This window comes from Lepisma saccharinum, chromosome 9, assembly GCF_977018435.1.
Source record: "Lepisma saccharinum chromosome 9, izLepSacc3.1, whole genome shotgun sequence".
Taxonomy (NCBI): Eukaryota; Metazoa; Arthropoda; class Insecta; order Zygentoma; family Lepismatidae; genus Lepisma; species Lepisma saccharinum.
The window spans coordinates 77,775,137-77,789,190 of NC_139237.1; the positions used below are offsets into that span (position 1 = coordinate 77,775,137).

A 14,054-nucleotide genomic window follows, 5' to 3' on the forward strand; every position below is an offset into this window, starting at 1 on the left:
GTGTTACCTCGGTATGGTTGCGAAAACGAGACGAGATGAGGCTTTGCCTCGGTCTCGTTCTCGAAATATAGTGGTATACGACATGCAGCATGCTATTGTAGAAACTTGCACAGCATGTAGTGAAGCCATTTAGACACGAAACTTTTCTTAATAAAGTATTTGTGACGCAGGGTTTCGATGCCACGAGTCCTTGAAAATTTAGTTTTATCCTGATGTATATGCAACCACGCAGCCCAAGACTCGCAATTGCTGCAAATGCTGTAATTGCTAAACAAAATATATGACTTACGAGAAGCAAGCTGATATTCGCTTGGTATGTCTCAAGAAGTTGCACATTGAAGTACATTTTAAAACATGATCCCAAAAGTCGTGAAAGATACGGTGAGTTCCGGACACTCGGTTTCGTCTCGCCCATTACAAGGGCGTTAGCTACTTACACCTGGTGAAAACTATAGGTTTATTATCCATGGGTTGCAGTTTTCATGCCTCAAGGTGGTTCAGGACCTAGAACTGAGTCTCTATTTCTGCAATAAAGTTTACAGCTCCCGCAATAAATACCTGACGTTGGTGATATTGCTGGTTTGACAGAGCATTTTTGAGGTGTCACAGTAGAATTTCTTGCAAAACTCCCTAAACGTTTCTATCGAAACTACAATTTGGGCACTAAGTATGTTTATAATAAATATTAGGCATGACCACAAAATCCAGGTAAGAGATATCCCGATTTCAAATTATCTGATATCCGTTCCGGATGCAACGAATAATCCGAATATCTGGATAATTAGAATTTCCGGATAGTACAGGCTTGGTGAAGGATTTGTAGAAAATCCGTACAGTGAAATACAAAAAAATACGAATAAAAGAATATGTGGATAGAATGTAAAACTGATTAAAGATAAAACTGTCCAGATAATGCATACATTCGGATATCTTGACATTTCAGATAATCCGGATATAGGTATCCGAATATCAGGATTATAATTGAATAAAATATCTTATTAAAAAATACTATAATTTTGCACAAATAAAATGTTAGTTTTGAAAAACCACTGGCTTCTCTCACAACCCTGGACAGGCAGCCCCCTTTCTTTCTAAGTATGTGAATCATTTAAATAATGTCCATACTAACAATGTATGTAGCACAGAGATGAATTCACAATTTCCTAGCAATGCTTGAATCCATTGTTCCCCCGAAAACAAGACTTTTCCAATAGGATTAAAAGCATTTGGAAAAACGTTTCTTGTTCTTGCACAACAAAACAAGGTTCACAAGTCTGTTCAAAGCTTCTGAAGTGCTGGAAATTGTGATGCCAGTGTTGAATATGAAGACTTTGCCTCAACTACAATGCACAGAACTTCACGGTAATAATGTAAGCATAAAGTAGCTGATTTGGTTTACTTCGCTTTTCTGCCACTTTGGGCTAATCGCAAAGATGGGGATGAGTGCTGGAATGATTCTTGTTGAGTTGGTGTTTTAAGTCCACTTAATGCACAGTAAGGCTAATCGGGACTGGGCCTACAATTTAAAGTGGAATCCGAACCACTTGTGGTATGATGGTATGATGAAACTGATGAAAGAACGCCCGTGTGCTCAGACCGGGATTCGAACCCTGGACCTCTGGCGTCACAATGCAGTGTGATAGCCACTCCGCCACGGAGGTGGGCAAGTTCGAGTAGTAATTGTAGAAATCAACTTATTTCATTATGCAGCTTTACTTTAATCTATCAAGCATGTAACTCCACGAAGGATCCACCAGTGTCGCTAGAAGTCACAGGGGAAGGTAAAGCCCTTGCTTTTACAGCACCAGTGTGAAACAAGGGGAGGGAAAGCCTGTATGCATTTCGCACATTTCCCGAGGTTTCAGACAGTGTTGTTAAGGTGCAACTAAATTCAATTCCTGTTCGGGAGAGAAAATCAGCGTAAATGGATTCAGGACCGTAAAGAACCTTTTTTTCCGGATCAATTAAAAAATACGGTCCAATTTAGGTATTGAAATGAAACAATTTGGACCTAAAAAAGGTTCCGGTTCTGTTACACACGAGTTCGTGGACCTTTAAGAACCCTGGTTGCAGATATCTTAGTGCTAGTATATCAACGCAATAGGAAGAAACCTTGGGGGGGGGGTCCATTTGACCATTTGAGTCCGGCACAATGGTACTTTAGTATTATACGGACTACCTCATTTGTCCACGTGACGAGGAATGCTTACGAAGTTAGGTTAGGTTCCATTAGCATAAATACAATGAAAATGTATTATTTAGGCTGTATTTATGCTAATGGAACCTAACCTAACTTCGTAAGCATTCCTCGTCACGTGGACAAATGAGGTAGTCCGTATAATATTAAAGTACCGGCACCAGTTGTGGCTATTTGGTTCCAAAACTGGGGGGGGGGGGCAAAGACAGTATATTTCCCTTTGTAGATAAGCTTTAGCACAGTGCGGGGGCAAAAGTGGCGAAAAATGTGGGGAGGCAACTGCCCCCCCCCCAAATCGCCACCGCCCGACCCCGTGGCCGAGTGGTTAGCACATCGCGCTGCGACGCCAAGGGTCCCGGGTTCGAATCCCGGTCGGGCTTGGTTGTTTGTAAATGTCCATTCATCACTTTCATCATTTCATCACTCATCCCCATCTTCGCAAATTAGCCAAGAGGCACAAAACGCGAAGTAAAATAAACTAAATCAATCAATCAATCAACCAAATCGCCGCCACTGACCGGCACAAATTTCATTTTTGCCAACAATGTAAGTTCCGTACTCAATTCTCAGTCCTATACTGTATAGGCTATGCAATGTAACATAGACGGGCGCACTCAGAGGGGAGAGGAGAGAGAGGGGGGGGGGGATCCGCCCAGTTTCCCAGGCTAGAAAATGCAGTTTTTCCAGAAAAGTTCGTGGCCTTTACACGATGTAAAATTTTGTCGCTGTAGTTGAATCCTATACATCACACTAACCCAAATATATTAATTTCTATTACTCTATATATTGTTAATCTTTGTCTTGAATTTTCGTAAAAATATATTAATTATTGATTTGATATTTCACATGGGCCTTACAAGCATAGTGCATAAGGCTTATAATTAAGGGGTCACGGATTCGATTCACGTTAAAGGCACATTACACAATCCGAATAACCTGCTTCAGCATAAAATGGACTTTAAAATTACTTCGATCATAGTCTCATACTTTTATCTTCATTATCGGTTTTGATCTGTTGCCGGAATTGCATAAATCAGTGGTTCTCAACCTTCGGGAGACGGCGGCCCGGTATCTTTTTAAAAGTAGATGCTCAATCCGTCTATTCTATCCTAACAATTTTATTTGCAAATATCTTTTCAAAGTTTTAAAAATGTATACATTAATTAATATGTACTCTACAAATGAAATACTAATGAAATAAATTATGGGTAAATATAAAATTAGGTCCAAAATAGTTGTCAAGCATTGATGAATGAAATCTTGTAGTTTTCTAAGGCCAACACCATTAAAATTGGTAAGTGCTGGTTTTCATATTGCATCTCGAAAAATTCCAATTAATACTAATACGGGAATCGATGGCTATAGACTATTATTAATTTCATTTTAATGATGTTGGTTGGGTAGAAAAAAAAGCTGTTTCTGGAGAACCTCTCGAGGCCGGTATAATTTATTCCACGGTCTGGTTCTTCACCGAAGCCTGACGGTTGAGAAACACTGGCGTAAATAATATCAGAAGTCTTCCTCTCAGCAGTCTTGTAAATTTATTGACTTGATATTTAGTTGTTAAGTCCACCTTAAGTACAGATATGCTAATCGGGACTGAACCTACAGTGAACCACTATTTGCCTCATCGGGTATCGAACTCGGGACCCCTTGATTAGAAGGCAACTACTGGATACGTCGATGTAACGTATATAACCATGGGTACTTTATCGCACAACCAACTTCGTATTCTGACGTCAGACTTGGAATGCCTACGTTAGGTCTGTTAGGTTTGGTTAACTTTGCATAAATACACTGTAAATTTATTATTCATGTTAAGACCTAGCTAGCCTAACCTAACAACTTAGGCATTTAGCCTAACATTGAAAATATTCCCAATGACGTCAGAACGCAAGGTTGGTAGCGCGTTGTGCGATAAGGGAGACCCTACATCCAGGAACTCTTAACGACGTAACAACTGCGCCATCTGGAAAGCCCAGTCCCGCCAATTGAAACAGCATATAAACACATAATAATAATAATAGTAATAATAATAATAAATAAGTACTTACCGGCGTTCGCGCGTTGTAGGGATTATCCCTGTATGGGACGGAGGTTCCGTATGGCGATTGCTGCATATACCTGATAGACTCCCTGGGGAAAGAGTACGTCCGGGGTGGGGAAAGGGAAGGGGGAGGCCGTTGGGACTTGAATGACGAACCCTCCGCAGACTGCGTTGCCCTGAAAGTAGAGGAAATAAAGGGAATTAATTACAAGCGTGCTTATAAACAACATCCAATACAGAATCTTAAAAACTACTACTCTTTCTAACCTCAAATTTCTTTCTTTTGTTACAGACTCGCCTCTGCGGGAAAAGCCGCGTAGCTACAGGTGAGTCAATCAAGGGTGGTGAATGGTAATTGATCGACTACATATGACGTCACGTAACGGCGTGTTGGTTCTGGACAGATTACATGCAGCATCAGGAGAAACGGTGATTTTCTATGAACTCCTGAAAGATGAAACCGGGAAACCTAAATGCATCTTGTTTCTTTTGTATCCCCATTATTTTTACGTCGCTTTTTTACCTCTACGTTAATCGTGACGGTAAGGATAAATGGCTATATAAGGTACAGTCACAGACAATAAAAATGAGACGCCTAGATCCTGAAATACTGTGTTGCTTAACTCTACAGCTGTGGTAGACGTTGCCATTGAAAATTTGCTTTAAAATCCAATTTTCGTCATAAAGTTGGGTAACACTTATAATGAAGCGATTATTTTAGGATCTACATGTTCCATTTTTATTGCCGGGGACTATACATGGTAGGACAAACACGCGCCTATGCCTTACCAAGGACTTTAACCCAGGACCCCTAACGTTTAATAGCTATGTGCGAACTATTTTCACGCTTTATAAAAAAAATGAATAGAGGAGTTTTCGCAAGATAGCTTGCACGAAGAATAGAAAATACCATATTCAATTGTATCGTTTTGCAAATATGTTGCATAAACAACGAATTTTCGTGGGTGTAGAGTCAAATTCAGCGATATGTGGACGCAAATTGCCCATCACTCTCATCTCACATTGTGCCGAGCTCCGTGGCGGAGTGGTTAGCACAGTGCGCTATCACGCCAGAGGTTCCGGGTTCGAATCCCGGCCTTTGCGAATGCCAATTCATAAATTTAATCATATCATCACCAATCCTTATCGTCGCGATTAGCTACCCGTGATGCAGCTTAAACCCTCGGTTTAAGACAAAATGATTCGAGATGGTGGTGGACAATTTGGATACACGTATGACTGTACAGCTGAAATGCAATCGCGGAGTTTGAGCACTGCTCTGCTAAATAATATATAAAATTACCCCAAAAACCAAGTCGAAAACACGCCACGGTTAACCGGTGTGTGTACACAGAACGGCAAAAGAAATAGTAGGCGGATCGTTCATCACCATTTTCAGTCAGTCTGTTTTTCACAATGTGGAAATGTCAACAAGCAGAGGATAACATCTGCTTCACATCAACAGAATTTCACCTTTTAAAACAACACAGGAAGTAGAATACAAAAAAATGAAAATGGTGATGGACAATTTACCTACTATTATATTTGCTGTTGACTGTACTCTTGCGTAAACAATAGTAAAATGGGAAAACTACTACTTTTACGTTTATGTTCACCCCACAATAACAATGGAACGAAAACAAAATAGACTGACAATAAAGTTGGTTCCTTACAATGAAAACTGTGTGACTGCACTTGAGGTAAACAGCGCTCCTACGGATTGTGCAGGAGTTCGTTCTCGAAATGTTCTATTTTTAAATGAATGCGAAGCGAGGGATCGCAGCCGCCCCCGGTTCTCTGTAGCAGCGATAAGGGTCGTTCGATCGTGCGCGAACACTGCAGTCTCCAGCTTTGCGTTTGATGCGAGAATGCCTCCTTCCTCCGAAAATATCCCCTGCATGAAAGCTGTTTTCGACCCAGTTGTTGATTAAATTCCCTGCAAAACATCCACCTTTTATCTCTCCTAATCTTCCAGAATACGGATACAGAGCAAGAACGGACCAATTTCACAGGCACTACAAATTTCTACAACAATGTGCGGGAAAATAGGTTTGGAGAAGCAGATACAGGTTCACTAACGAAAGAGCTTAAAAAGAGGATATGCATTTACAAAATAAATTATAGTGTAATCTGTAATATCTTGGAAGTAAAGTGCATTTAGAAACGAACTCGAGGAGGCATCTGCCTTTAGAAACGAACTCGAGGAGGCATCAGCGTTTAGAAACAACCACGAGGAGGCATCAGCGTTTAGAAACAACCACGAGGAGGCATCAGCGTTTAGAAACAACCACGAGGAGGCATCAGCATTTAGAAACAACCACGAGGAGGCATCAGCATTTAGAAACAACCACGAGGAGGCATCTGCATTTAGAAACAACCACGAGGAGGCATCTGCATTTAGAAACAACCACGAGGAGGCATCTGCATTTAGAAACAACCACGAGGAGGCATCTGCATTTAGAAACAAACTCGAAGTTGCAACATGCATTTAGAAACAAACTCGAAGTTGCAACATGCATTTAGAAACAAACTCGAAGTTGCAACATGCATTTAGAAACAAACTCAATAATGCAACGTGCACTTAGAAAAAAATTCAATAATTCAACGTACATTTAGAAATTCTGTTAAAGATGTCATAGAAGGTTTCGACTGGCATGTTTTCACATCGATAAATCCTTCCATAACTGGGAAAAAACATACATTGATAAATTATATTCTGCATTTGCATTTGATGTGTTTTACGTCCGCATTTATAATTTTGACTAAACGCGACAATGATGATGGGATGAGGCTGTTGGAGGTAAAACATGAACATACATGGGCAAGACACACACAAACTCACACAGATGATTATGCTGACTGTGGGTTCCGACGCAAGAGACTTGTTTGTCTTCAGGGTTATAGTTTTCTGGATTTTTCAATTAACAATATTTATAAGCATAGTACAACTAATTATATAAATTAGGTACAATTATTATTGCAATTACTCTGTCTCCACAGCGTAGAAACATGAAAATCGAGATTGTTTCGTTCTTGGTCATTTACTGACAATGAAGGGAAAACGAAGCATAACGTTCGTTGCCTGAGGGAAGAAAAGATGAATGGCAACAATACGTCAGAGCTGGCAATGAAAAGAGATGATGTCGAGACGTTAGTAATTAGTCACAGAAAAAAGCATAAAATACAATAGTTACTTGGTGTGGAAAACTCATAATAAACTACCAATCTGTACACCGTTAAGCCGTAAGTACATAATCAAATGGTAACACTTTACTATACCTGAGACAGATTTCTTCAAATTTACAGGAGAAAGTACTTACGCAAAGCATTTTCTGTAGCGTTGTTGATGTTCGGGAATGTAATTTTGATTCATTTTAATGCGAATGCATGTGGTTTTGTACGAAAATCTATTTCCGACGCGCTATTGCTGCGGCCGCCATTTGCTTCCTGCATGAGAGCACAATACGCTCTCGTATTGTCCGTATATGCTAAATTGAACGAAAGGAGTGCTAATGGAACCAAACCTAACAGGCCTAACCTAACCTAGTAGGCATACCTCGTCCCCGTGATGGTTTGTGAGGCTATCGTGAATTTTTGGGTTAACGTCAATGGTTTTTCTGGCTCAAGGAACGATCAACGGTAAGCTATCGCCATGTTGTGTGTGGAAATAAACAAGAACAGTAAATACTCGTAAATGTAAGAAATATACATTACTTTCCTAACAAATTCAATTATTTCACCTAAATAAGTGTTCCGGAATGCAGAATAGTACGTTAGCAATGTAAAAAAGTGCGAAAGAAATGATTCCCAGGTGTCTCAGGTATAGTAAAGTAGTACCAATCAAATGAATGCCATAAAATGTAATGAACAAATAGTTTGACAGATGTAATTTTTCTCCTTGCTTCCAAAATTAACATTCAAGAATCTATGTTTAGGAACGGTTCTAAAGAACGTCATGAAGAGTTACGAAGCACTGTCTATTTCTAAGGCAATAGGAATATAATGGATGATAAATTCGATTGAAGTTTTGTGAAAATGTGTTACTGCCATTTGTCGATAAAAGTGGACTCGCTTTCAATACTTTCCTTGGCCGTGTACAATTAAGTGTGGATTTTATTCTGTCTTGAATGCTGTGCTTCAATGTCAACTGAATCATGTACGGGCGACTTACACCAAACAACTGGTTGAAAGAAGTCTAAAAAATAGTTCTCGGAAGCAAGCAGGTCAAATAGGAATATTTCGATCGACTGATAACTTCTGTAATGTACAGCCTACTGGCGTTATCACCAGCCTGACTTTCGTAAATAAAAAAAATAACGTACGTTACACGAAGATGGTGGGAAACGTTTATACAGCCGAGTGCACGCCACTGGTGCGACCTTCGATCAACACAAACAAAAGGGAGAAAAAAATACTATCGAAATAATTTGCTACAAGTGCAGACGGCTGCAGTTTTCTTTATTGAAAATTTCCACGACAAAGCAATTTATCTGAATCATAATGCATATTTAGAACCTTTTCCGTTCTTGAAATTCCGTCGTGGATCTTGCATCCTTGCCTGTAACGAACGCAGCAACGCTTCTCATTGGTTGAGCTGGAGAGTCATTCAGAGGGCTGGTACCATTTTCCGCCGCTGGATGTCAGCAGTGTTTTGCCGCATGGAAGCGTCAGTTCCTGCTGCTTCGCTTTCAGTTCCGCGCGGACACACGCGGGTGCACTAGCGTGCGTTGTGTTCCCTTCTGTACTCCCTCTCCAAACGTTCAAGTCTCGCCTGTTCAATATATTTATAAATAGAATGGTGAAATCCGTACGCATATAGTTTTCACGTGAAGGTTTTGGTGTACACTAACAGCACTTGTATTTGGGTACTTGATTAAAAAATCCTGCATATTACACTTGTTCCATATAGCTTATCTTCCATGCACAATCAATCGCATCTTGTTTGTTCGGGAGTGGTTTTATTTAGTTTGTCGTACTTTTCTCTTTAGGCTAATCGCGACGATGAGGATGAAAGGTCATCACTTGAACGTAATCGTCAGTCTGTGCACAAAAGTCTGGTTGCCTGTCAATGTATGCGGTCAATTATTTGCATTATTAGTTTTGAAGCATTGATGAAGTATTTAAGCGGGGATTGATATTCTCGACAAATTAACTTTCAATTTTAATCATCAGGTAATTAATCACAAAATTAGCACGAAACAAAATTAGTGGGTTTCAGTTCAGGGCGAGTTATCGCCTAGCAATACGAATAATTTCAGAATAATGTAAAATTGTTGAATAAAAATGAGGCATCAAACACCCAACATCTGATTTGCACATTAGTACATTTATATTGAAAAGTTATATATAGTCCGTAATAGTAGCACCTTAATCATAATTATGTTACCATCATGTCTTCTTTCTCTACCTCTTATGCCTTTACAGCGACCCACTGTTTCTACTCTTCTCTGTTTTTTTCTTTTATCATTTTCGTTATTTCTTCCTACTTCTTTCACCATATTCTCGTATGACTTCCTTGGTCTGCCTCCAGGCCTTATTCCTTCTAGTCTTGCATCCAAAAAGTGTATTTTCTTTCATTTCCTCCTCCATTCTGGCTCTTACCGTATCCTTCCTTTCATTTATGTTTCTTCTTGTTTTTCCTACTACAGTATATTTCGGTAGCACTTCATTTCCACTTCTTTTATCTTAACCAAGTTATTTTCGTTGGCCAGCTTTCACTTCCATACAGTAGTATTGGTTCCATCACTGATTTATATTGGCCCTCGTTCCTAATTTTCGGTTTCCGAATATTGTTTGGTTCAATTGATGGTGTGCATTTGCTTTTCGGACACGATCCGACTCTATATTTCCCCATTTTGATGAGTATTGGTCCAAGGTATTCATAGCTTCGGACCTGCTCAAGTTGATTTCCACTGCAGTTAGTTTCCTACTTGATCTTCTGTTTTGCACATCTTCATTACTTTGCTCTTGCTATCATTCACCATCACACCTTTTTTCATGTTAATGTTAGTTCATTGCAGTACATGGTACCACGAAGTTAAAAGGGAACTACTACAAAGGAGTAAAAGTAAAACAACACAGTTTGGGCCCATCAATCCTTGTAACAGTAATGGATGTTATAAAAATACGCAAACGAAGGACAGAAAAGACCAAGGTATAGTGGGACGACAAGCAAAAGAGCCTGCGCAGAAGCCGTGCCGTAATGGCGCGCGCGAAAGCATCTGGCCGAATGTTCTTTTGTTCGTGGTCGCTCTACAGAAATTGTACGCAGATGATATTACCATCATGTAATAACGGAAAATACTAAAAAGGGGGGGAGAGGGCTTTATTTTACTTATTTTTCCGACACTTTTGGCTAATCGCAAATATGCAGTTGAATGGCGATTAGACTGATAAAAGAACAAACACAAAAATATATCGCCAGCACCAGTGGCGTATACTGAGTCCAAGCTAGGCATCTCACATGCTCCTAGGCTATGAATAGAAATAAGTTAACTAACTACTAAGAAATCAGGCTGCCAACTCGTAGGAAATCAGGCTGCCAACTCGTAGGAAATCAGGCTGCCAACTCGTAGGAAATCAGGCTGCCAACTCGTAGGAAATCAGGCTGCCAACTCGTAGGAAATCAGGCTGCCAACTCGTAGGAAATCTGGCTGCCAACTCGTAGGATTGATTGATTGATTTAGTTTATTTTACTTCGCGTTTTGTGCCTCTTGGCTAATTTGCGAAGATGGGGATGAGTGATGAAATGATGAAATTGATGAATGGACATTCACAAACAACCAAGCCCGACCAGGATTCGAACCCGGGACCCTTGGCGTCGCCCAACTCGTAGGAAATCAGGTTGCCAACTCGTAGGAAATCAGGTTGCCAACTCGTAGGAAATCAGGATGCCAACTCGTAGGAAATCAGGATGCCAACTCGTAGGAAATCAGGATGCCAACTCGTAGGAAATCAGGTTGCCAACTCGTAGGAAATCAGGATGCCAACTCGTAGGAAATCAGGCTGCCAACTCGTAGGAAATCAGGCTGCCAACTCGTAGGAAATCAGGCTGCCAACTCGTAGGAAATCAGGCTGCCAACTCGTAGGAAATCTGGCTGCCAACTCGTAGGAAATCTGGCTGCCAACTCGTAGGAAATCTGGCTGCCAACTCGTAGGAAATCAGGTTGCCAACTCGTAGGATTGATTGATTGATTTAGTTTATTTTACTTCGCGTTTTGTGCCTCTTGGCTAATTTGCGAAGATGGGGATGAGTGATGAAATGATGAAATTGATGAATGGACATTCACAAACAACCAAGCCCGACCAGGATTCGAACCCGGGACCCTTGGCGTCGCCCAACTCGTAGGAAATCAGGTTGCCAACTCGTAGGAAATCAGGTTGCCAACTCGTAGGAAATCAGGCTGCCAACTCGTAGGAAATCTGGCTGCCAACTCGTAGGAAATCTGGCTGCCAACTCGTAGGATTGATTGATTGATTTAGTTTATTTTACTTCGCGTTTTGTGCCTCTTGGCTAATTTGCGAAGATGGGGATGAGTGATGAAATGATGAAATTGATGAATGGACATTCACAAACAACCAAGCCCGACCAGGATTCGAACCCGGGACCCTTGGCGTCGCCCAACTCGTAGGAAATCAGGTTGCCAACTCGTAGGAAATCAGGTTGCCAACTCGTAGGAAATCAGGATGCCAACTCGTAGGAAATCAGGATGCCAACTCGTAGGAAATCAGGATGCCAACTCGTAGGAAATCAGGATGCCAACTCGTAGGAAATCTGGCTGCCAACTCGTAGGATTGATTGATTGATTTAGTTTATTTTACTTCGCGTTTTGTGCCTCTTGACTAATTTGCGAAGATGGGGATGAGTGATGAAATGGATGAATGGACATTCACAAACAACCAAGCCCAACCGGGATTCGAACCCGGGACCCTTGGCGTCGCAGCGCGATGTGCTAACCACTCGGCCACAAGGTCGGGCGCCAACTCGTAGGAAATCAGGTTGCCAACTCGAACTCCAGAATCACCATCCTCATCTCACTGATATGAATAAATTTATTTACAATTTCTGATCGACTTTTTTCCTGCATTTTATTCTCGACGCTTCAGGCTTCGCAAATAGCCTAGCTAGCCTAGAATATACGCTCCTGGACAGCACACAAAGTCCCGCAGAGAATTGCTGCGAGTTCAGACGCCAGCCCCTCGTTAGCCTGCAAAATGCAGTCAAGATGGTACTGCGTGGAAGAGATAAGAGATAAAAAGGCCGAAAAAGAGAGGGGGGAATGCGCGCCCGCACACAAACACACGCACACTGTGAGACTGCGAACAAAAGAAACCACGAACGTGGGACTAAAGCCAAAGAACGGCCCCACATCGCGTGTCCATCCGACACACACGAAAACATGGCACAATGTTATCGCAGCATGAAAAAAGGGAGAGGAAAAAGCCCAACGCAACAGAGCGAGGAAGGGAAAAGATCACAGGGTTACCCGCCAAAAGACAACATACGCGGTACTACCTGCAAATGTTACTGTGCCACAACATTACGCATATGCGTGTCGCGGCCTATTTATATCTCCTATCCTATTGTTATTTTTAGAGCTATTTTCCTCCCAAGTTAACTACTTGGCGTAGTGCGTACATTTTCAAGCAATTTGCAGAACGGCCGCCAAACGAGTGTCACGTAACCATGGGTCGTCGCCACGAAGGGAACCGGGGTGGGCACCCCCATGAAATAGTTCTGGCATTAATTCTTGGCCAACTAAATGGCGTACGTTGTTTTTATTTTGCCCCGCTTCTCTTTGCTTTTCTCGATGGCCTGAGTCAGAAAATAGGTAACTGGATTTTGTAATGAAGCATGATGCATGAAACTGAATCGAACATTTAAATGAAAAACATATTGATTTGTTTCATTTAGTTTGTATACAAGACGATTCTGGCAACGCTGTGCTTGCCGCATTGATATATGGGAGGTTATTACTACAGCTGTCATCCTAGCTCTTTCGCAACTAGATCTAGTTACTTTCACTCTCACTTAGCACCTATACTCACAAATACTAAAAGCAGCTTCTTAGCCCCTAAGGAAAACCTAACTAAATCTATTTTACTGCAACACATTTCTAGAATTATTTCAACAAAATATTTCCAAACTCAGGTAAATTTATAGTTTGGTTTCAAATGTTTATCGTTGTTTTAAACTGGACAGAATTTAATACGGTAGCATATCAAATTATTCAAACTTACATATCGAATGAAAGAAAATCTTTTTTTATGTGAGAGACGCCTGGTTCGATCTCGTATTTATTGAACTCTATATTGGTGATAGTAACAATAGTTTTGTAACTCTCCCACTCCTTCAATGGTTAATTTTTACATGCAACTCGTACTCAGGATCCATAATTTGGGCGATCGTGTATAGGGAGATGTACGCACCTTCGAATGTGCGATTTAGCTCTTTTTTAGTAAACAGATTTGGCAACATTGATTATGACGCCATGCTTGAAAATGGCGTCTGTTTAAGAGAAAGCGGTGCGAACTTTGATTTCTACGAGCGAAGTCCGTTATCACAACGCAAAGCCGTCACAGAACTCTGCATGGAAGACCGAGCACTAACTGAAAGCTGGAAAAAGCACTTCCCGGGAAGATTGTTGCTACGATCAGCGATAAATACAGTTACGCCGCAAATGCTGGAGAGACTATCGCTTTGATATCTTTCGCGTCGTGAAAGACACTCGTGTTAAAATTATTTACCACTCTGCAGTTTTGATCCAGTAAGTAATATTTTGGGTTGGCTTTTCACGTTCTGCCACCAAA

At 40.9% G+C, this 14,054-nt stretch overlaps 1 protein-coding gene across 3 annotated transcripts in view; it reads right to left on the reverse strand.

Annotated features, from left to right (window-relative positions):
- The window catches only part of Smr (nuclear receptor corepressor smrter), a 232,534-nt gene that overhangs the window by 111,008 nt on the left and 107,472 nt on the right, over positions 1 to 14,054 (reverse strand). For all 3 annotated transcript variants that reach the window (XM_083128468.1, XM_083128467.1, XM_083128469.1), the window contains exon 2: positions 4,252 to 4,420. In XM_083128468.1, the coding sequence (XP_082984594.1) occupies positions 4,252 to 4,420 (169 nt within the window). The remainder of the gene's footprint in view (positions 1 to 4,251; positions 4,421 to 14,054) is intronic.